Source organism: Mauremys mutica, chromosome 7 (assembly GCF_020497125.1).
Source record: "Mauremys mutica isolate MM-2020 ecotype Southern chromosome 7, ASM2049712v1, whole genome shotgun sequence".
Classification (NCBI taxonomy): Eukaryota; Metazoa; Chordata; order Testudines; family Geoemydidae; genus Mauremys; species Mauremys mutica.
Window position 1 is genome coordinate 37,583,126 of NC_059078.1, and position 24,284 is coordinate 37,607,409.

At 42.1% G+C, this 24,284-nt stretch overlaps 1 protein-coding gene across 2 annotated transcripts; it reads right to left on the bottom strand.

Annotated features, from left to right (window-relative positions):
* Window positions 1–959: 959 nt before the first annotated feature.
* Window positions 960–23,861, bottom strand: MKRN2 (makorin ring finger protein 2). 2 transcript variants are annotated; one of them, XM_045023131.1, is made up of 8 exons: window positions 23,727–23,861; window positions 21,795–21,923; window positions 17,649–17,827; window positions 15,248–15,555; window positions 12,450–12,664; window positions 9,792–9,902; window positions 2,606–2,750; window positions 960–1,502 (listed from the first exon to the last, which is right to left on the bottom strand). In XM_045023131.1, exons 2-8 carry the CDS (start codon window positions 21,914–21,916, stop codon window positions 1,362–1,364), a joined length of 1,221 nt encoding a protein of 406 aa, XP_044879066.1. In that variant the 5' UTR covers window positions 21,917–21,923; window positions 23,727–23,861; the 3' UTR covers window positions 960–1,361. The 2 variants fall into 2 exon arrangements, with proteins under 2 accessions (XP_044879066.1, XP_044879065.1); XM_045023130.1 differs by lacking the exon at window positions 23,727–23,861 and adding an exon at window positions 23,240–23,450.
* Window positions 23,862–24,284: the final 423 nt, after the last annotated feature.

The following is a 24,284-nucleotide window of genomic DNA, read 5'->3' on the forward strand; positions in this document are numbered from 1 at the left end:
AAAGGGATGCATGTAAATTACTGTATTTAATTTTAAGAGAAATTTAGTTTGTTTTTGTAATTGAAATCCAGTACATAGTTAAATTGCCACTGATCATGGCAATTGTGGTGGCTTAGGCAACATGTTCTAGTGGATTATAGAGCAGTCTACTTCATTCTAGTATCAGGGGGGTAGCCGTGTTAGTCTGGATCTGTAAAAGCAGCAAAGAGTCCTGTGGCACCTTATAAACGAACAGACATATTGGAGCATGAGCTTTCGTGGGTGAATACCCACTTCGTCGGATGCATCCGGCGAAATGAGTATTCACCCATGAAAGCTCATGCTCCAATATGTCTGTTTGTCTATAAGGTGCCCCAGGACTCTTTGCTGCTAATTCATTCTAGAGTCAGAAAATATGACTAATCAAAATGTTGATCATTCTTGCATATATCTTCAGTTTGAAAACTGCAATACTGCTACATATATTCAAACACTCTTTTCACTTCACTACTTGCATTGAATCAATGTCAAAATAAAGATTACCCTGTTTATTCTATTTTGCCTAATTTATTGCTATGGTTCTTTATTCAATTAGTACAGTTTGCTGTCCAAATTGGATATTGTGCAAAATGCAGGATTTCTACTACAAAGCAGGTATAGCCACACCTGCAACCATGTACTGCAATTCTGTCAGCTCAACTTGTTTATGTGCAGCAAGTACATCCATGGACTGATTCAAGAAATGGTGGTGGGAACAAGGCTGGTTGAAGTGCTTTCTCTTGGATTAGCTGTCAAACCAAGCCCTGAGTTAAGTTTTTAGGACTAGGGCATTTGCAACAATGTCTTGGGCAAAGGTACAAGTCTGTCTTCCTACTGTGATGTACTTTTACAATGGGATTATAGATTCACTTGTAACTAGGTTTAATCTATGAAAAGCAAGTAGTATAGCTAGAACAGATAAAAAGTCAAACTACTGGTGCATTTTACCATGCAGCCTTTTACTTTCAGAGAGACAAGGTAGGTGGGAGTACAGCTTCCTAGACCCACTCCTGTTTTGTGAAAGAGAGAGATAATGTCTTCTAAGTGTTTGCTGTATAAAGCCCAGAATATTAAAGAACTAGGCATTAGAAACAGCCAGTTGCCAAACTTTTTTGAAGAGGTATGCACAAAATCACCCCCAAAGCTCCCTTTCCCCATACACATGTTAGTTTCTTTTATTTAATATCCTTCTGTATTGTTTGTATACAGATTATATAAAAGTTCAAGGACCTGACCAGTAAGCTATATTACTTTGTACTGCTTGCTGTAAAAACTAAAACCTCCTTTAAGTAAACAGTTGGATTAGTACAGAAGAAAACAGAACATTTGTTCCTTAGTTCCCTTTATTGAGTGGCAGACTCTTGATCTGCTCCTGAGAGGTGCATGAAAAGTTCTCCAAGCTCAGTCACTTCATCTTCAGCATTGGGTATAGTCCTACTTTCTCTGTCTTCAATAAAATCCCAGAGCCGAACAGAATTGAAGAACTGTAAAAACAGAATAATAATTACTTCATCTTTCTTTATTTTGGAGAATGCATTAGATATCTGCACTTATACCAGTGTACAGCTTTTCCCAAAGCACTCAGGTCAAAACTATCTACTTTAGTGTATTAAAACAAGAATATAGGTGAAATGAAAAGCATTTTTACTTCCCCTTTTTTTCTGATGTTGATAATCAAACTTGACAGGGGAAGACATACTCAAACACTTCCCCAACCCTTTTTTTAAATTTAGGCATAGCTTCTTACTATTACCATTAACTAGTGCTCATGGTGAAGCCTGCTCTGTATGTGAGCAAAAACACCAACAGCTTGGGAAGGGGAGGTGTAACACCAGCAATGTTTTCCGACATACAATGTCAAATTTTGGCAATCAGGACAATTTCTACCACTGTCAAGTTGGAGCTGGAGCTGTGCTCTAAAATTTCAGCTAATATTTTATTTTAGTGATCTGGAAGGGCTATATGCAGGCACAGCTGAAGTTAGTGGGCCTGTTTAACAATCGTAAAGCACGAGCTTAGACAGTAAGCCTAGACTGCCCCCTCAGAACATTTTCTACAATTCTTTGGAGATACAGCCATGCAAGGATAATAGTGCTGAGTCATGGCCCACTGAGCTGGTCTTAACTTCTCCTTACAAATAGCTCTTATGTGCTAGAGGAGTTAAAACAGATGAATTTAAGAATATTTTTGCAGCATAAATGAGGGCACTGATCCTACAATATTTCCCCATGTGTAACTCCCATCAAAGACAATGGGATATGTGGGCAACAGCTACATGATCAGGAATTTGCAAAAAGATGAGGTTTTGAGTACTATGGGACAGAGTGTTCTCCCATAGAGGTCTTGAAAAATGTTAAAATGTAAAAAACTCATTCCAGTTTTCAAGCAAATTCACAATCAGTGTCAAGTCGGGCACCCAAAATTCAAGTCAGTTAATTTTGAAAATCTTGGCCTAAAAGGTGTTTTTAGAGCAAAGTTCTTTTCCAAAATTTGCCTCAGCCTAGAGAGAAATCATGCCCTTCTATAAAATGGCAGCTTATATTCAAGTGGGGCTTTCAAGTAAATGAATGGTTAAATGTCTGCTTACCCGCACAGTCCCCTCTGAGCTGAGCTGTTTTCGTGGTTTCTCAGGTTCAGCTCGTGTACCATCAGGGTAAGCATGGAGGTAAAGGCATTTTCCTCCAAATGGGCAGGTTCCCTTTCCTTGTTCAAAGTATTTGCAGGCCTTTTTCCTGAAAGAGTAACTAGTTCCATTAGACGAGGGTAAAAATGAAAGCTGCTTCTTGGAGACAGGAGAATGAACTGAGAAGCTTTTCCATGGCTATTATCACCTCCTCAAAAAGGCCCTGTATCAGATGACTCTTCTCCCAGTCAAGCAGGATCAGCTCAATACTTCCAGAACCAGACACTACAGTCAATGCAGTATCGGAAAGGATTTTTTAAAAGATACTCTGTACCGATATCAGTCCCTGCTAACCTACATTTAAACACACTAATCTTTATCATAAAGCAACCGGGAAAAAAAAACAACACACCTCTTGTTCTAGGAGGTGAAGCCAAGTCATGACACTGCAATGACCACAGCAACAGCTGAACGAGAAAGCTCAGGGGAAGTCAAGTTTACTCCTTCAAAACTACAATGATAGAAACCTTAGTAGTTATCACATTCAGTGAGTACCTTGGGGGGAGAAAGGAATCCAAAACACTATTTAACCTTCAGTATTAAATGAAAACAAAAGGATTTGCCTGCTGAAAACAATAGTTGTGTTATTATTTATACATATGGGGGGAAGAGGCACTTAACTTTTCTGGTGAGACTGATTCAGTTCCTAAACAGATAAAACATGCACTTTAACATTGCAGCCAGAATAATCCTTCATCTGTGTTTGTCACTTAAGATACCTGCTTTGCTGTATAAAATATTACATTTCCCAGTAACAGATTAGATAATAAACTGATGAGAGCCACTTTTTGTCTTAATGTACTTTAGCCAAATTATAAAGGATATCTGAAAAACTACATGTCCTTTTATGTACTTCAAGTCTAATGATTTTAACTAAAGTTATGTCATTTATAAATCAGTAACAGGAACATATTTCCCTACAGACTTACATTAAGTAAAAATGAATGAAAGCAAGTGTAAATTTTACTCAAACATGCATTTCTCCTTTATGCAGCAATTAAATTTGTGTTTTTTCAAACACCAATGGCTATATACACTCATAGGTCAGACAGATTATTGCCAAATTGTTTTTCCCCTTTGTACTTGTACAACCCAAGAAATGTTTGGGGGAAGTGTCACCTTTCACTTTTCCACACAAATAAGCAATACACCCTACAGTAAAACTACACAAAGCAAGCCAAAAAGTACTGAGCTGGTTGTTAGTTATTAGTCAGCAGCTGCATGTTCCAGCTCCTGTAATATTAATAGCACAGACCCTGATGGAGTGTACATGTAACACCAACCGGACCTGGTTGTCAGGAGAGGCAGGATTGAACCAGGGACCTCTGGAGCTTAGTGCATGAGCCTCTGCAGCATGAGCTAAAAGCCAACTGGCTCTTAGCTAAGGCTGTAGAGCAGACTCATTTTTTCTCTCTAAGTGGTCTTGGTGCTGCTACATGGGACAGAACACCACATCCTGGCAGGGTGTGTTACATTGTGTGTATTTTCTCTCTATGTATGTAAACCAGGCCTTTGGAGCTCCACTGCTCTGGAGCTGCTCCACGCGCCGCTCCAAAGCTCTGCTGTAAACAGCAAAAACTTGGCATTCTCTGGAGCAAACAAAGTTCTACAGTGAAGGTCACAGAACCGTACAGCTGATATTTTGTTAGTGTAACATTTAACTGAATACTAGATAATGATTTTTAACAAACCATTGATTCACTGTTAGTTCATAGACAAACAAATGTATTAGCCTTCATGAACTAGTATTAGAGTGTTGACTATATTTGTCTCACCTTTACTTGCATTCACACATGTAGGTGGCCTTATAAAGGAGAGGGGCTTTTCTCCACAAAGACAATTTCAGATTTCCAGTTAGACAAACAGATTTCTTTTAATATTTTAGAGTTAGAGAGAAAAGCCAAGGGAATAGCTCTCCCCAGTTTTAATTTGTTGCTTCCTCTCAGATTTGAATGAAGATCACCATTCCACACTGCTCCAGGGAATCACATTTTTTGATACCACCACCACAAGCATTGTGCAAGAGTGCAGGCTGTGTTCTTCAGAGCATGAAAGTACTTAAGGGAACATTCCCTCAAACCTTCAGGGCACAGATGGAAAAAATATTCTCCTAAATTAGTAGGAGTGCAAGTTTAGAAACATCTCACTGCACAGTTCTTTTCTTAATTTAGTTTTGGTCTCTGACTATAAACATCAGTGGAAATGCAGCAAAGAGTCCTGTGGCACCTTATAGACTAACAGACGTATTGGAGCATGAGCTTTCGTGGGTGAATACCTACTTCGTCAGATGCATCTGACGAAGTGGGTATTCACCCACGAAAGCTCATGCTCCAATACGTCTGTTAGTCTATAAGGTGCCACAGGACTCTCTGCTGTTTTTACAGATCCAAACTAACACGGCTACCCCTCTGATACTTGACATCAGTGGAAATGACAGACAATGCAAGTTACTGAACAGACATCCACCAACCATTTTCAATACCATGCTTCAGGGCTTGCTTTTCTATAATGATGATGAGCAAAGAAAATACATCACCTGCCTACTTCAAAAACTTAAACATATTAATGTATCAATCACGGTTGATCTACTGTATAATAAATCTAAAATCCAAGGAGACAAAAGTTATGACAACCAAAAATACATGCCCTCTCTCCAACACCCAGAGACAAACTTCACCACTAGCAAAACCACAACATTAATTCTGCCCCACCACTGATGTCAATCTTCCAGCATCCCCGTTCCCACTTTCAACCCACTCAGTACCACAAACAGACACACCCTTCTTATTGTCCCTTCTGGACAGTTCTGTGAAACTACCTAAAAGGTTGGGGGTGGTATAACGAGTACATATTGTTAGCCTTAACTATTCATTTCCCTGCTTTTTAGGTTTTGTTAAGGTTACTTTATACATGTAATATACAGTGCACTGTTCATGTACTAATTTGTGTGTGTTTGTTTTTCAAAGATGGATCAATAAACAAAGCACAAACTCCTTTTATGATGAGCAAGGATTGTATTAGACTTCAGCACACTGAGGAGCTCTACACCTGAATCAGCTGAATAGTAGAACTGGTTGAAAAGCCACCATCATTAAGTGTCCTCCCTCTCCCGCACATTTTTTAAAGCAAAAAGTAGCTTAAATTAAGAAATATAAAAAATAAATAAAACTTGTCAGTAGAAAAATTTTCATCAGCTCTATTGCTCAGCTGATTCAGGTGGAGCCAGCTGAACAATTTAATGAGGAGCAGGCTCTTTTGACATATAATCTGCAATGGTTTTAAATTGGAGTCAACTGAGTACTTTGTTGAAGATCCTGCTCTTCACAAACAAGCATTCTATTAAAGGAAATCAGAAAAGGAAAACCATGAGAGAAAATAATTTAGCAGTTTTACAAAACAAATATTCAGTTATGGTGTAACTCAATTCTTTATGATCTAACTGTAAATATACTGGATGAGGACCAGCTGAACAAGCAAGCTCAGTGATACTATTTTTAAACAAGCTGTTGTCAGGCTTACAAAACAAAAACAAGCAGAGGTAATAAACATACCTAGTGTATTTGGCTTTACAGTAGAAAATAACTGGTCTTTACTTTCTGCTGTTCATTTTCCAGGACTTGCTGCTTTCTTTTGTTCTACAACTGTTTGTTTTTTTGTTTGGTTGTTTTTTTTAACTAGACAACTTTTAATGAAGAATGAATCTTTTGGAGCTTATCTATTGCCAGCTGAGTTCCTTGGCTAAGAAATGGATATATTCAGTATAAATAACTTAGGTTTTAATAATGTAAAATACATCAGTAAAGTTTACCTGTGTAAACTGATAATGTTTAAGCAAAAACACTTTTAAAAAGATATGTTTGATTTACAGATAATATAGAGGTAGAGTTAATTCCTTGAAAAAGAGGACATGGTGAAATTCAAAACCTCGTTGCTAATCTAGAGAAAACTGATATTGAAGTTATTTACAGCATAAACTTCCAATTGTCTGAGAGAAGTACCCATCTAACCGTGTGTTAAAAAGCCTTAATCATATATTGATACTGCCAGGCACTACACTTCTTCAACCTTGGATTAAGTCTTCCAAGATATGTTCTTACTTTTCTTTTTTGGGGTAGTGTCTTGATGCAATTTCTACCAAACACTGTAGTGTTCACACATTTGAAAGCCCAGAAATTAAGAATTCCCTAGAATTGGGATAAAATTTGCAAAGTTGTTTAAGTCCTATTTACTTTTAATGAGACAAACTGCTTTTGAAAATTTTACACTGGGTCTTCTAATAGAAAGCTAGTTAGTTAAAACCTTAAGGCCCAATTCGGCAAACACTTACTACAAGGCACAGTCCTTACTAACTGAAAAATTCACTGTTTAGGCTGAAATTTCTCCCACTAGTCTTAGCCTAAAGGTGATTTTGTACAGAAAAAGTGTGGTTAAAAACTATTCTAGCACTTAAATCACCATACCATGCTTTGGATTCTGATCATAATGCCACTGATATTTATGCAGTTATTAATGTTAAAATGGAAAACTCATGTCTGTCATATGGGCAATGTGTTCTTACAAAAAACAAGATAGAGAAAAAAATTAAAAATAGGCTACTTTTTACATGATCAGCTCTGCAAAAGACTCCATGACAGACTAACATCTAAATCAAATATGATCTACCAATCTTACTTTTCCACTTGTATTGCATCATCATCAAGTTGTATGCTCAACTTTCTACAGAAACCCCTGCTGGAAGTAATGAACAGAAACAGGTATGAAGATTTACTTAAGTAATAAATACATGCCATGTCACTGTCTTGCCTGTCACTCACTATTTGTACCTTTAACATGAAATAGCTTTTAAAATTTTACACTTACACGACTAGGTCCAAAATTTAGATTCTGCAAAACCAACACTCAGATCTGTAACACTTGCAACCCAAATATTACAGATTATGCTAGTGAAAGTCAGGAAATGATATCCCGTAGTTTCATGTTTGTCCAGGCTCAATAAAAGACAAATGGCAAATGAACGACAAAAGTGGTGAAATAGAAAAAAAATATATTAAAGCATTTCAAAGAAGTAATAGTCCAGTATTCATTTATGGAGAGACTTTTCTCATTCCATGCTTAATATTGAAGCTACTATCATTAAGTTGCACATGTTATTTTATAATCAGGACAGAATTTTATGGAGGCAAATCAAAAATATGTTTTGGAGCGGTGTAGTTTTTTTTTTAAATTAGGTGTTGGTACTACTTGAAGTTTTCCTTTTAAGAAAAGCTAATGGTTATCTAAAAATCAAATAAAAAACTAAATATGTTTTCACCTGTTGGCTGTGGCAAGCACTAGTTAGCCTTTGATTCTTTCAGGGTCCATGATGGCTGGATTTTTTGAATTAGATGAATTTCAAGACATTCTTGTGGTCTCTTTACTGGCACAAGAACCTCATGGATTCAGGCAGAACTTCTGATCCTGAAGAGTTATGGACCAGTGAACATGGCATTCCCAGGTTGGCATCACAACTGCTGCATCAGGCATATCTTAGAAAGTCGGTCCTATTATGACCCAGATTTATGGCATTATAGATGTCCTGATGAAAACCCATGCATTTATTAAATGCAGAGTAGATAGGGTATCACAGGAATCTGGCAAAACCTACAAAATTAAGTTAGGGCTGATCTTAAAGTTAAACCTACAGAACTGCAGGAAAAAAATAAACAGCATATTTTAAACAAATTGACAGAAAATTCTAAATTTAACTTACACTTTAAAAAGTGTTTAAATTAAATGAATAAAAAGGCACTGTTAGTGTCACCCTAATAGCTTAACTCTGCCTACATCTACAGTGAAACACCATCCAAAATCAGGAGACCACCCTATGAGCAAAGACATGTCTTCTATAAAAACAAGACTCATGAGATCAAGCCAACACTACCACTTCTAACCTGGACATCTGCCCTCTTGTTATATCAAAGCTAGAAGAAGGGATCTCCTGGGCTACTACTAACAGAGATAGTTAATATTTTCCTGAAAGAACGCAAGCAACCCTTAAACAAGTGCCATCACCACCCCTTCTCTAAGCTGCCTTCCTTGTGAAAGGTGATGCTCCCCCATGCTAGGCAAATTGAACAAGGAGCATCCAGGTACTAACACGATGGTGCTCTGGAAATGTATGTGTCACACTTGTTGACAATGCCAAGTAAACACCCAGGTTTTTTATGGAACATTCCAGAACAAGCACCCCGCAAACAGTGTGTCTCCAGGGGATGAATGCACTTCAGGTAGTATATCATCACTCAGCCTTTAGCATTCCAAAATGGGTCGAAAATTTACTAGCCCAATGCAAAGATGCATTTCCTCACCCTTTATTTAATGGCAATCAATGATAATGAAAGTAGTAATGATTCTTTTTTTGATGAGAGGGTAAAGTAACTCATTTATCCCAGGCAAGTGAGCAAGCAGAGTTTTGCTAGGTTGATATAGCACCATCCTTTACTGCATACCTCCAGTTTTCTGACCACCAGTCAAGTCTAATTGTTCAAGATGGCATTACAATAACAACAAATCCCTCAACAACCCGGTGAAGTTTTACAGATAAGAAAATGGAGAAAAAGAAACAAGGATCATAAAAGTCTGTTTAGTGACAACTTTGATTTTTCCCCCTCAACGATACAAGAGTATGATAATCCAGGTAGTTATAGCTGAATAATAAAAGTCAGCAGACATTACTAATTGTAGTTTTAGGAAGTGAACGAAAATACCCTCAGCCAATTTTGAAAAGTAGAATTACTAACATTCCACCTGGAGCTTGGGGAATTTCTAATTTAATCATGAGGGATATTTTCAGAGGCCATTAGCCTAGCTGAAATGAAAATTAAACTCATGTTATTCAGGGGAAGACCAGAGTTAGATACCAGTTCCTTCAACTACCACTGAAGTCACTGGATATTAATATATTGTGTGTACACACACATTACATTCCAAAAGGTATGTTTTGTATGGTATTAAAGAAAATATTTTAAAAAGAGGCTACTGAATACCTTGATCTACAACCTTTTCAGTTTATTTAAGAAAAACAAAAAATAATTATGGCTAGTGAACTTACCCCATTCCCTGCTTAAATGCCTCAATTAGCTTATTTTTCTTGTTCTGGTCTTCTACCCAGTATACACTAGGAATTACAAATTCTGATGTCACTCGGCACTGCGGGCAGGATCTTAAATGGGTAATGAAAAGAAAATAAATGTACATACACCTTGATATTTCTCAACAACTAGCCACAAACAGCAAGTGGAGAAAGGGGAATTGGATCTTTCATGTTGAAGCATCAAAGTGTATCATAGCTGATTACAGTGTATACCAGGGGTGGGCAAACTTTTTTCCCCGTGTAGGAGGGGGAGGAAGAACATGCTGCTGCTTCCAGGAGCTGCACGGAGCCATGGCATGCATGGAGCAGGAGTAAAAGGTCTGACGGGCTGGACATGGGCTGTAGTTTGCCCATCCCTGGTGTATACTGTACTTACAAGTTTTTATAATTAAAGTTTCAACTGAAGTAAACCAATCAACCCAATCAGATTTGGTCGAAACTACAGTTAAATCAATGTTTGAATAGTTAGCATGCTTTTCCTGATCAGTGTAGACAATGATTTTTTCCTTGAGATCTAAGCTCACATTAGACACAATTCAGGTACCTCAATCCTTGTTCTGTAGAACTACAGCAGCCAAATAAGGCAAAGGAGAAGATCGATACTTGACCTGTCTACTACGATTGCAATAAGCAGGCCAGTTTAACTAGTGGTCTTGTGAGATGGACACTCTCATTAGAACCAGATCAAGAACCCAAGTGATTTCACAGGGAACACCCAACAGCCATCAGATAATTTCTAGTGTCTACCAACAGGCTGGCAAAAGGCTTTTATGTCCCATTACCAGCCCAATGAACCATCCAGTCTTTCAGCCAGAACTTCTTTTAAGATTTCATTCCCTTTTCCAAATATCTTTTCAGAAGGCTGATGAGGACACAAGTGGTTTAAGAGTTTCAGATCTACCGTATATACTCATTCATAAGCCAAATTTTTTTAGTAAAAAATGGGAGCACCAGAGAAGAGGATCAGCTTATGAACAGGTATAGAGAGGGAGAGGTGGGACACAGCCCAACAGAAGGAGCAAGGAGAGGCAGTACAGCCAGCAGATACAGAAGGGAAGAGGCAGGGCCAGAGTCTCTCCGCTTCTGGCCACGCTGCTCTCCCCCCAGCCTCCAAAGCAGCTGCAGCTCCAGGGCTGGCAGGCTGCAGCCGTGCCACCTGGTCTGGCCTGCTGGAGCAGGCTGCAGCCAGGTCAGAGACGCCCTCCCCAGATAAGGCGGGAAGGAATGGGGTGGGGTCATGTGGGGGGTGGTCACAGAGGTTACTCCCTTGACTCCCAGCTTCTCCCCCCTCCAAAAATTTCCCCACCAGTTGCTGTCCCAGCCCACCAGGGTAAGCAGCTGTCCCACTGGGACACTTTGTTTACTTAGTTTGTTTACCTCAAGCGACTGCAGGCACAGAGGCAAACCTATCTCAGCCCCCCCAGTGGCTTATCCTGATGGCCTGAGAGCCGAAGTTTGCTGATCCCTGAATTATAAGGTCAGCTTATAAAATTTTTCCATTTTTACTTATCCATCGGGGGGGTGGGAAGGGGGGAGAGTCAGCTTATAAACGAACCAGCTTATGATCAAATATATACGGTACTTTCTAAAAAATGTTGAAAACATTTGCCAATATTGGCTCAGGGGGACTACTGTAAAAACCATTTGGCAGCAACAGCCTCATTTCTTGTCACAGACCAAGCTTCTCGGTGAATGCCCATTGGGAGCATTACTACAAGCAGCTTGCAGTATGCTGGATTTCACTGTAGCAAACTCATTGTGAAGGCTATAGGAAATACACTGTAAGAATGGAAAATATTTTTCAAAAAGTTTTCCCTGAAACATCTGTAGCTTTCTAAGGAGTTCCGGGGGAAAAAGCAAATTTCCTCTTTTGTGATATCAGTTGGATTCTTAAAATTTCCTGTATTTCTGTTCTAAAGAGAATCAAGCTTTAATGCATTTATATAGGAGCTAAAACAGCAGATACAACAAAGGCATGGGCCAGATAATAAATAAATGCCTGATCAATGGAATATCCAAATGAACATTCAGAGTGAGCATGACAATAGCTAGCATTTATGCGCAATCCAGTAACTGAATGTGTACAAACAAGGCGACAGCAGTTTTCAATTCTTAACTAAGGCCATGTCTACATTTACCGGCGATCAAGGCTGCTGTGATCGATGCTGCGGGGGTTGATTTAGCGGTTCTGGTGAAGACCTGCTAAATGGACGGCAGAGCCCTGTCCGGTTGACTCCAGTATTCCACCAGAATGAGAAGAGTAAGATAAGTCAATGGGGGAGCGTCTCCCGTCAACTCCAGTTATGTTATTCACAAAGCTGGAGTAGCGTAATTTAGGTCCACTTACCGTGGTAGTGTATACCAGGCCTAAGATACTCTACCTCTTTGGCATGTGGAGTCAGGATTTTCATGACAATCTCAGTATTGGACACATTAGCATTTTAGGCCCATAGAATTTCTCTTTGTGAACATAGTTTGATATGAAAGAGATACTTTTTGACTCGACAGTGCTATAGAAGAGAACACTTGAATGACACAAACTATAATAGACAGTGTGATCTGGGTGGATGCAAGTCCAACTGGTTGAGCTCTTGCACAGAGTTAACATACACTTACTTTATGATTATATTCTCAAACTGTTTGGCACACCTCCACTGCCGGATGCAGGACAAACAGTAGGTGTGATTGCAGTTGGAAAGGATTCCGAACCTTCTCTCCGAGGCCGATGGTTTCTCATACACCACTTCCATGCAGATACTGCATACTTTGTCCTGACTTGCCTGAAAGGCAAAGGCCTTCTCCATCTCATGTTCAAATGCTGCCATGCACATCTAGGTCATAAAACAGAAAGGAAAGAAGCAAAGAGTTACTTTGGGTCTCTGTGCAAATATGGCAATGCTTCTACCTTGTAAAACACAAACAAATATCTATGAAAGGCATATATAAAGAAAAAAACATAGTACTAGTACATCTAACTCTAAAGAAAGTAGTTCATGCCTTTTGTTTTATAAAACATCCCCAAAAATACATTAAAAGAGCACTAAGGTTGCAAATTCCAGCCCACAAAAGTTAAAAAACACCAGAATTTAGATTGCTGTGCAACCTTAATTCACACCCCTTGAGTATGCATTAGGATACAGCCTTTAATTACATGATCACAATCTGTTTTTTCCCACAGGACACAGGCCTTATTCAATGCACAGAATTATGGTGCTTACTAAATGAGCAGCTTTCAATATTATTTTATGCTTGTTCACTGTGTGGCCCCAGGCCTTATTTACTGCACACTATTTAAACCTCTTCTGAATATAGAATTATTCATTTTTTCCACGGTGTTTTCCTATAATGTTCATCACTATGATATCTGAGTGCTTCACGAACACTGATTTATTCTCACAAATATTCCTGTGAAGCAAGGTGGAATTACTTTTCCCAGGCATTTTGTAAATTTTGAGTGCTTGTCTTTACAACCGTAACATTCTGTTAATTTTTTGGATGCAATTTCCTAGGTGATTTTTTTTTTTTAAAAATCAAACAAATTATAGAAATTCCAACATGTGGCATCATATTGTCCCCCGCCCCATAGGCCATCAGCCAGGCTGGAACCATTGCACAGACCTCAGCCATTTGAGTAACAGAATAAATGATAATAGCAGTAGGGCTGTCATCCTTTATGTGAGCCAGTACTAAAGGGAGATGAGGGACGCTTTGCCAGTGGATTTTACAGGTATTTGTTGACGACAGAGGAATATTGAGACTCAGGAATCTCAGGTTCCATTCCAGATTCTGAAGGGAACTGTATTCTGGTGGTTACAAACCCTTCTGCCCCCTGAAACCTGAACTCTTCTGAAAAAAGAAGCCTGTGGATGGACAGTCTCCCCACTCTGGCTCCTCATTCCAGTCCCAACCCCCTTACCCAGCCAATTCTTGTCTCCCTCCATCTCCCTGGCCCAGATCCAGCTCTTGTCAACTCTGCATTCTAATCACGCTGTTCCCGCACTATGCTGCCTCAATGCCAGTAGAGGGAACATTGAGGAGATAAGTGTTTGTCTTTGGCTCTCATTTCCAGTGCCCCATGCCATAGAAGTACACAGTAATTGATGGGCAAATGACTGCTCCCACCCCCACCCCCAGACTGGAGCATACTCAATATAGAAGGAATCTTATTTGAAGAGTTCAGCTGCCTAACTTAACAATTCCTTACTGAGCGTGTGCAACATGAGATTTTTTTTTCCAAAGACTTATAACTTGAACAAATTTACCCTTCCCCCACCCCCTGCAGGAACAACAAAACCACATCCTTAAGAAAGGCAATCTCCCTGCCAAATTCCAAGCCCTTGCTCAAAGCACGGAGCCCCTAGAGAGAGTCTCAGCAAAACAGTTATAAGAATTTTTAATATATTTTCCCGATTTCATTCTCTGAAACAGCTGAATCGTTTTTGCTGAAATTTTCCTAAAAAACTAAGCTTGAGGGAGATACCCAATATGGAAAATTTCAGCCAAACAGTTAGGCAAAGTTAAAAGCTGCTGAAAACAGGGGCTTATAATGAAAAGTGTTAAGCATTCTTAGCTATATGCAGTGCTACCAGCTCTACCTATAATACAACTGTATTTAAACTTGGCACAGCAAAAATTCCCGCTGCTAGTTGGAGAATACAATTATAAAACCAAAAGGCCACAGTGGCGCAGTGATGATTTTTTTTTTTTTTAAAGAAAGAACAGCTTTTACTAACGAAGCTACAGTATGTGCAAGAGAACCAACTGTACTATAAGCAGCTGACTTGCCTCTGATTAATAGATTTGGATGACAAAGGTTACAGAGAGCTCAATATAACTGAAGTGAACTGAGCCTAAAATCCTATCCAAATTTGGATTGGATGGCTCAGGAGAGTAGCAGTGGGATGCAGCAACTTTCCTGACCTCAAATTACCGCGAATATCAGCGGTGACTGGAAGTTACCATCTGACTGCACCACAGCGGACTATGTGAAATGAGTTGGTTGTCTCAGGTCAGTGTGGTCTGGAAGAAGGAGTACAAGTAGAGTTTAGAGAACCTGGTGACCTTTTAGGCATGCTGCAAAAGCCATCTGTTTGAGAGGGTTTTTGGAGAGAGCCAAGAGGATTCTTCCCAGAATGATGAAAAAGGTGAAAAGGAGTGTCTATAGATGGCTGGCTGAATTCCTGTTGGATGATTATTTTAATGCAGCTGGTATTTTGTTGTATGAACGACATGTTCGGGTGTCTAGAGCCTTCAATAGGTCTCTTAATTATTTTAGATCTAAATTAAATAAGTATATACACAAATGCTCTTTAAAGCACTAAAGTTAGCCAGTAACACACAAGCGTTTGTGGGCTTTAGAACAAACATATTTATAGCATGTTTTAGACTCAAGTTTAATTTACATTAATCTTTACCTTCTCATGAGCCTTCCTCTGCTCTGGGTCAAAGGGATGAAGTACTTGCAATTCACAGATTTCACACACATCTCCATGGAGGTAAAGACACCGGTCACCAAACTGGCATTCACCAGCTGCTGCATAGGGACATAGCTGCTGTCCATCAGCATAGGAACTTCCAGCCACTGAATCATCTTCGAGCCCACTGCAAATAGCTTCTAAATATGAATGGGGCTTCACTTCCAGATTATCATTTTTGTCACTACAACACACTGGGTCACTCACGGCACTGTGTCTCACCTGTTCTTCACTCAAACCACATAAATCTTAAAAAAGAAAAAGCATAGTATGTACCATGAAAGACCACAGGAGCATAAAAACAGCTGCTACCTCTTGAATGATAGTTTCCTTGTTAATAGTTAAACCCTTTCACCTGCTGATATCATATTTAGCAGCTTCCATCTCCAAATTATCCAGCTTTACAGCCTTAAACTACCCACTGTAAAGCTTGAAGATACCAGGGACAGCATATCTTCAAACGGCACAGATTTGCAATTAAAAAACGTGAAATAGAACTTTAAACATGTTCTAAGTGATTGAATTCACTCACCACAATTAACACATGGTCCCTTCATTGGCTAACTGCATATTCTATTTTTTGGGAGGCAGAGTTTGGCAGGGGTTTTAATTCTGATACTGTCATCTGTTTCCCCTGCCAATGAGCCTTTTGTTATCTAGGAGAACCTGAAATTTCCCAATTGTCAGGCTCCTCTAGATACAAGATCAGCAATCAGAAACCCCCAACAACTTCCCACACACATTCATTCCCACATCATCTCCGACACCGTCCACTTCTTCAATTTAAACACAAAGCTATGCCCCTCATACAGAAATAAAACAGTTTACAGTGAAAAGAAAAACAGAGATTATGGTCTAGTTACTATTTCTGTTCTCTGACACTGCTATCCAGCTTTCCTGAGCATCCAGGTGGCCTTAGCACAGAGACCCTGGGTAGGAAGACTGGGCAGCAAAGGAAATATGGGGTTCTGCAGGGCTGTGACGAGGAGGATTCAGCCCTGCAATCTCAGAGGATTGTGAATGGGGATGCACAGAGGGAGAGGTCAGTGGGGCAGGGGAGTTGGTGAGACCAGGCTGGGTATATGTGTAGTAAAGGAGGTCTGGGGCAAGTGGGAGCTCAGTCCCTCTGTGCTGGGGCATCAGCAATGGAAAGGCTCCCTTAATGCTGGTGCCTGAGGGGCATAGGAAGGTCATCAGGGGAATGTGTGGGGCAAAAGTTGACTGTTCACATGAGTAAAGTTACTAACATGCTTTAATGATCTGGAGGATGGCGTGGACTGCACCCTCAGCAAGTTTGCAGATGACACTAACCTGGGAGGAGTGGTAGATACGCTGGAGGGTAGGGATAGGATACAGAGGGACCTAGACAAATTAGAGGATTGGGGCAAAAGAAATCTGATGAGGTTCAACAAGGACAAGTGCAGAGTCCTGCACTTACGATGGAAGAATCCCATGCACTGCTACAAACTAGGGACCAAATGGCTAGGCAGCAGTTCTGCAGAAAAGGACCTAGGGGTTACAGTGGATGAGAAGCTGGATATGAGTTGACAGCGTGCCCTTGTTGCGAAGAAGGCTAACAGCATTTTGGGCTGTATAAGTAGGGGTACTGCCAGCAGATCGACGGACGTGATCATTCCCCTCTATTGGACATTGGTGAGGCCTCATCTGGAGTACTGTGTCCAGTTTTGAGCCCCATTACAAGAAGGATGTAGAAAAATTGGAAAGAGTCCAGCGGAGGGCAACAAAAATGATTAGGGGGCTGGAGCACATGACTTATGAGGAGAGGCTGAGGGAACTGGGATTGTTTAGTCTGCAGAAGAATGAGGGGGGGATTTGATAGCTGCTTTCAACTACATGAAAGGGGGTTCCAAAGAGGATGGATCCAGACTGTTCTCAGTGATAGCAGATGACAGAACAAAGAGTACTGGTCTCAAGTTGCAGTGGGGGAGGTTTAGGTTTGATATTAGAAAAAGCTTTTTCATTAGGAGGGTGGTGAGACACTGGAATGGGTTACCTGGGGAGGTGGTGGAATCTCCTTCCTTAGAGGTTTTTACGGTCATGCTTGACAAAGTCCTGACTGGGATGATTTAGTTGGGAATTGGTCCTGCTTTGAGCATGGGGTTGGACTAGATCTCCTGAGGTCCCTTCCAGCCCTGATATTCTGTGATTCTATGCAATGTTTGTAGGATTATGCCCTATGCATGTTACAAATGCAAACACACCCTTTATAGCCATCACTGAAATGAAAGTGATGAAAAGCAAAGAATGGAAAGCAACAGAACTATTGCTAAAAGTCATCAAGCCAGGAACAGTGAAGAGACTGACATTAACTCCTACTCACCTCTATCCCTAAGCACTAATGTTCTCTTTTTGCGTTTTCCGGGCTCATGTGTTTTGCTCTTGATTACAGGCATGTTATGCTCTGGCAGAGGGTTAGGGCTGTTGAACGATGGTGAAGAACGGCTGGGTGGCACAGTACCCACTGCACCACCAGACCCAGATGGTCTGGTGTGATCATATCTAAAAAGAGAAAACAACATAATAAAGTGCCACAAAAACGAAGATCTAGTTCAATGCACAATCACTGTTATTCCAGGTAGCTAACAGATAATGTGGCAAACTCTTGATTTCCATTAATGAGCCTGTTTATTCAATATATTAGCTTATGGATCATGATCTGTTCAGATACAACATGGATGATGATACTACTTTGGATTTCTACAGAACATTTCAAGGATCTCAAAGCACTTTACAAACATTAAGCCTTATAACAGCCTTGCGAGATGGGATCCCCATTTTACACAGACGTTAAGGCCTACATTTTGGACAACCTGCTGGATTTTAGCTACCCAGCAGCTTTGAAAATCAAGTCATACATCTTTCATATTGGGCATGGAAAGACTGAGGAACCCCATGTCAGACGCTTTTGAAAATGTAGATTTAAATGATTTCTCCAAAGTTGCAAAACAATGCTGAAAGGACAATATTCTTAAAGCGTGTGTGTTCAATTTAATACTACTATTCCATTACAAAAAAATGTTTGCTGACGTTTATTCAGATGTGGTAACATCAAAATATTGTGCGCACTGCCAGTTTGTGATCGCTCCTGTTTGCTAACGGACAGCAGCAGCAACACTCTGTGCTCTTATTCACACATACAAATATGGTGTATGCATGTGTGTATACATAGAAAAACACACACACACAAATTTTTCAAAAGCACTCAACATTGGCCTAACTCTGCTCCCACTGAAATCAATGGGAATTTTAGTCTATAGATAACAGCATGTTCAAATCAGCTCTGTGTTCTTGGGGAACCAGGGTGCAGTACCCAGTTTGACTCACGAAAGACACCCCCACGCCAGCCTCTGCTTGAACCAAAGCCGATAAGAAGAAAGACTTACAAAAAACAATGAAAAGGCAGTGGAAAACACACCTAAAACCATCGGACAAGGGTGACAGGATTAAGGAAACTCCCCTCACCTCAGCTGCATCAAAGATGGGACAGGGAGGCATCTCCATTAGCATACAGAATGGAGAACAGAGATTCCAAGGCAAGAACTGCGCGACCAGAAATGCAGGAAAGCACTGTATGATGGGGAAATCTCTGCTCCAGCTGTTAATGAACACACTTGCACACACCCAGCTCAGTAGTTATCAGACCAATTCTAGTAATAAATCCTTTATTGGTATCCAAAATACTGAAGCTGCCTGATTGCATTGTGAGCTCCCTGGAAGGACCACCACCTATAGCTAAGAATAATCTGTTCCTATTGGCTAGCCTGAACAGAATAACTTGGTATACTCCCTTGAGCCATCAGTTTACCCACAAACAAATCTAGTGTTCTCCCTTGAACCATTGTTCTTTCCCTACAAAAACACCTACCCATGCTCAAGTAAGTGCTCTGATGCCTGGATCCAAAATCTGCATCAGTTCCATTGGGACTTCATCTTCTCCTGACTGGTCATGCTGGGGCTCTGCCCGTCTCCAGCACTCCGGACCCTCAGCTACCACCACCACCTGGGAACCCTGATTGATTCAAGCTTCACAGAGTGGTGAGAAGCCATCTCTCTCTCTCTCTCTTTCTAGCCTTCTGACCCTGACTTGTGTGATCAGTTATAGTTTTCTAAACCGAACTTTTGTAATCAAATTTAAATTAGATTTATTATAACTAACTGTTCTGTTTGTCCACCATAAGAGGGCAGGAACATTTACTCTGGGAAGGTCAATTACAAAACATGTATCAGAGAGGTAGCCGTGTTAGTCTGGTTCTGTAAAAGCAGCAAAGAATCCTGTGGCACCTTATAGACTAACAGACGTTTTGCAGCATGAGCTTTCGTGGGTGAATGCCCACTTCTTCGGATGCAAGAGTGGAAATTTCCAGGGGCAGGTAAATATAAGCAAGCAAGAAGCAAGCTAGAGATAACGAGGTTAGATCAATCGGGGAGGATGAGGCCCTGTTCTAGCAGTTGAGGTGTGAAAACCAAGGGAGGAGAAACTGGTTCTGTAGTTGGCAAGCCATTCACAGTCTTTGTTTAATCCTAAACTGATGGTGTCAAATTTGCAAATGAACTGAAGCTCAGCAGTTTCTCTTAGAAGTCTGGTCCTAAAGTTTTTTTGCTGCAGGATGGCCACCTTAAGATCTGCTAAACATGATGTCTGAACTTGGCAGATAGTACTTTGCTAGCCAATGCTGCAGAGTTCTTACTCAGAGGGGTAGCCGTGTTAGTCTGGTTCTGTAGAAGCAGCAAAGAATCCTGTGGCACCTTATAGACTAACAGACGTTTTGCAGCATGAGCTTTCGTGGGTGAATACCCACTTCTTCGGATGCACGAAAGCTCATGCTGCAAAACGTCTGTTAGTCTATAAGGTGCCACAGGATTCTTTGCTGCTTCTACAGAATTCTTACTGTGAGTCAAGCACAAGGAGTTACACATAGCTGAGGCCCTGAGTTCCATCTGTCTGAGAAACAGCATTACTGTCTGGCTAGAGTTCTCTTAAGGTCTGAACAGAGGAGATTGAATTTTCAGAATCGTTCCTCTTGAAGGAAGGTTCTTCCTGCTGTAAACCAAACCTTAAGCCTAGGTTCCAAGAGTGTTTTTGCATTGCTCGGAGATGTCTCCCAACGATACACAGAACGATGCTGGGCTCTGCTAACAGGAGCCATATTTAGCGCCATACTCTTCTGCAGATGCAAAAGTGTGCTCCCACTAGCACTGACTCTGCTAACAAAGGCCAACACCCACAGGATTTCATTGTGTCTAGAACTTGGATTTGATGGCTTAGGATCCTTCAGTATCAAAGGTTTTGCCTTCACTTCAGGAGCAAAGGACAGTACTTTCAGCAGGATACACTTTTTATTCCCTTAGAGTTGAGAGCTGGCACAGGCCTCTCAGTACTCATAGAGCCAGTGGCTATAGAACTGGAGGGTTTATCTGCTAGTGCATCCTGAAGCAGTAAGGCTTGGAGCTGATGCGCTTTGCAAGCTATTGGGGTGAAGGTACTGCAAAACGAGTGCTGTGAAGGTGGTCGACCTTCCCCCCGGCATCACATATAGGCGTCCAAAGTGGGGAATACGGCAGGACAAGATGCACACCTCTTAAATCCTACCCACTTCCCCTTTGGGTCCACCATAGTATCTGCACACCCCACCAACGTGAGTGAACAAAAACTAATAAAAATACTTTATAAAGAAAACACACTAAAATTTCTAACATTAATACTAATTGAGAAATCTAAGCTAAATTCAAAGTGGTCAGATGTAGGATGGATCAAGCTGGAAAGGTTCCTACTGATTAATGGTGCATGAACAGTACTGATATCTGACAAGACAATATTTTAATTTCTATAGCACCACTTATTTAAGGAACTCAAAGCAATCAGCCTGGTGAGGTCAGATTATCCCTATTTTACAAGAGGTTAAGGCCTAAACTTCGTATTAAAAACATTAAAATTTCTATCACACAAATCAAGAAGTTCAACATAAAAGTTCCACAGCAACCTTAACTCGGTCCCCTTTTTCCCCACAGCATCTGAACAAACAACAGTTAGGCATAACTCCACAATTTATTATTTGTATTACAGTAGCAGTCAAGGACCCAAATTAAGACCAAGCCACCATAGTATTCAACACTACAGACATGAGATGGCATGGTCTCCTAACTAAAAGGAACTTGCTGTCTTAAAAAAAAAAAAACCACCACAAACCTCAAGGACAAAAAGCCATAGGATCATTAAGGTTCATGCAGAGCACAATGATACAAAACCAGGAAACTGCTGAGTTACCCAACTTATCCATCAGGAGTGCAATGTTTGCCTTTCATGTTGGTTTTACAAGCCTTTCATTATCTTACTCTTTTTTGTAAATGCATCCAATGCATCTTTGTTGCTGTTGTTCCTTTATTTCCTAAAGTGTACAAACCTATTATCTGCATCTTTTCTAGTTGTGGGGAACATACACTATACTAGAAGAGTGGCAATTTTTACCTGCAGCGAGCTCCATAGGCACACTGTCCTTTCTGGTAGTATCTGCAGACAGTAGACGGTTTGCTTGTAGTTAAGTCATGTGAAAACAAACACCTGCTTCCTTCACGACACACCCCTTGCATATAATACCTGAAGGGATAAATGGTTACAGCCACAGAGATCTGTTACATACTGTAAACTAGGACAAACACTTATTTTCTAGAGAAAGGTTTTGAAGAGCATTTCTCTCTCAATCCTGCCCTTTGTTCTCCATTATAAGAAAAATCCCAGATAAAGGATTACACATCGGGAAAAGCAGTTCTCTATACTCCTAACTCCAGCTGGAAACTTAAATTAGCCACTTTAATCACATTATGCAACGCTTCTGGTTAACACCTTCATAAAAGCTCCTGTTGGTAAATCACTAAATACTTTTAAATAGGTGCAGCTGAAATACATAGACTTTTGGTCACTGAAACCAAATATTTCCTTTTTGCATTTGTTTTCTTTTAAACGGTAGCAGTAATTAGAACTACATAGCTCATAATTAAACAGCGCAGAAATACAAGATAAACTATTACATAGTGTTACTTTCAACACTTCATCCCCATGCACGTTTTTAAATCAGCAAGCAGTATTATAGTAAATTGACAATAACGACACAAGGCAAACACTGGTCCCTCTAACAATTTGTTTTAATTAACTCAGTTCTTCTGCAGTTGCTCAGGAGATGACCAGATGCAAAAGGCACAATACGTTGGGAACTGAAACCAAAACAAAAAAGCACCGCTCTGCTCATTCCAGAGGAAGAGACAAATCGTTGGCATTAGGGGGAAAACAAACCCCAACCCCGTAAGCATTAGCCCCATACAAAATAACTCGTAATGTGCAGCTTGTATCACGGTCCTGCGCTTAGACAGCCCGGCAAAATGACAGGACCCGAGTACAAGCGTCGGATCGGGACTGCGAACAACCCGCCCCCTGGGCGCCAGTCCCCTCCCTCGGCCGCTCGGGGCTGGGGCGCTGGAGTGAGCCCCGCTCCACGCCGCGCCAGCGGCAACCCGGCCAGCTCGCGCCGCGAAGCAGCGGGGACACGCGCCCGGGCCCGCTTGTCCGGCCGGCTCGGCTAAGGCTGAGGGGCCCGGGCCGACAAACGGCCGTTTCCAGGCAGCCCCGTACGGCCCCGCGCGCCGGGCAGCGCGACTCGCCAGGGACGGGCCGTCCCGGGGCTCCGGGCCTGGCGCCGCGCGGCCGGTCAGACCAACGGCAACGCTTGGGCGCCATTTCCAGCCGCTGCGGCCCCAGCCCGGGCCGCCCCGGAGCCGTCTCTAGCTGCGGCCCCGCCGCACTCCTGGCCCGTAGGCTCAGTGGGCCCCGCATCCAGAGCCGCGGGGCAGAGAGCCAATCCCGAGAGCGGGGCGGGGGTCGAGGACAATGCCGGGACCCTGCGTCGCCCCCACTCTCACCTGCAGGTCACCTCCTTGGTGCTCATGTCTCCGCTCCCCGGCCGCCCCGCCGGCAGCCGCGCTCCCCCCGCGCCGCTCGCTCTTGGTTGGTTCCGCTGAGCCCCGGGCGAGGGGCGGAGCCGCAGGGACTCCCCCCCCCCCCGGACTCCTTCTGAGGGAACTAACGCCCACTGGGAACCTATTCACAGCGCACTGAGCCATGCGGGGCGGAGCGTCGCTTCCGTGAACCATAGAGATGCAGGGAGCCAGAGCGTTTCCCTCCTCAGCTATAAACACAGTGTGGGGCGTCCTCGGCTCAGACCACAGACGTCAGGATGAGGAAACCATCCCCAAGACCATGAATCCAGGGTACCATAGAGAGGCCAGTGGAGAGGAGAGCAGAGCGCTCCCCCTCCCTTGACATGGCTGGATGCAGAACGCTCCACCTGCGCCCTAGGCAAGGGGGCACGGTTCAGTGCCTAGGCAGGAGTAGCAGGGTCAAAGGTACCTGGTTCAGGTGGTGCCCTCGGGTCTCCGTGGCAGGCACAGTGAGGCCGGGGGGAAGGTTTCCTGTTTGAGGTATCAGCAGTGTCCAGCCTGAGTCCCCCCCCCCCCCCCCCAGGTTACTGGGGGATTAATTTCTGGATACCCAGGAGCGGCGCCAGGGTTTTGGCGCCCTAGGCGGGGATCCTTCCGCGCTCCCGGTCTTCGGGGCACTTCGGCGGCGGGTCCCAGAGCGAGTGAAGGCTCCACCACAGAATTACCGCCGAAGACCCCGAGCGCAGAAGGACCCCCCCCCCCCGCATTGCTGCTGAGGGCGGCAAAATGCTCCCCCCCCCCAAATCCTGGTGCCCTAGGCGATCGCCTAGGTCGCCTAAATGGAAGTTCTGGCCCTGTGGGTACCTCAATGATGTTCTGTGAGCACCACACACCTTGGGGTTACCAGTTTTGGTTGGATGTATTCCTGGAAGTTTCATTGGGTCAATTTTTAATTCTAGGACTCCTGGACAATCCTGAAAATTTGGCAACCCTAGGTGGGGGAGGTGGGTCTTTAACAAAGGCTTTC

Coding starts and splice junctions, on each gene's coding strand:
- MKRN2 (XM_045023130.1), bottom strand. CDS start 23,265: ATGAGCACCAAGGAGGTGACCTGCAG. Junction 21,924..23,239: donor ACCAAGGAGGTGACCTGCAG/GTGAGAGTGGGG, acceptor TTATCCCTTCAG/GTATTATATGCAAGGGGTGT. Junction 17,828..21,794: donor GCCTATGGAGCTCGCTGCAG/GTAAAAATTGCC, acceptor TTCTCTTTTTAG/ATATGATCACACCAGACCAT.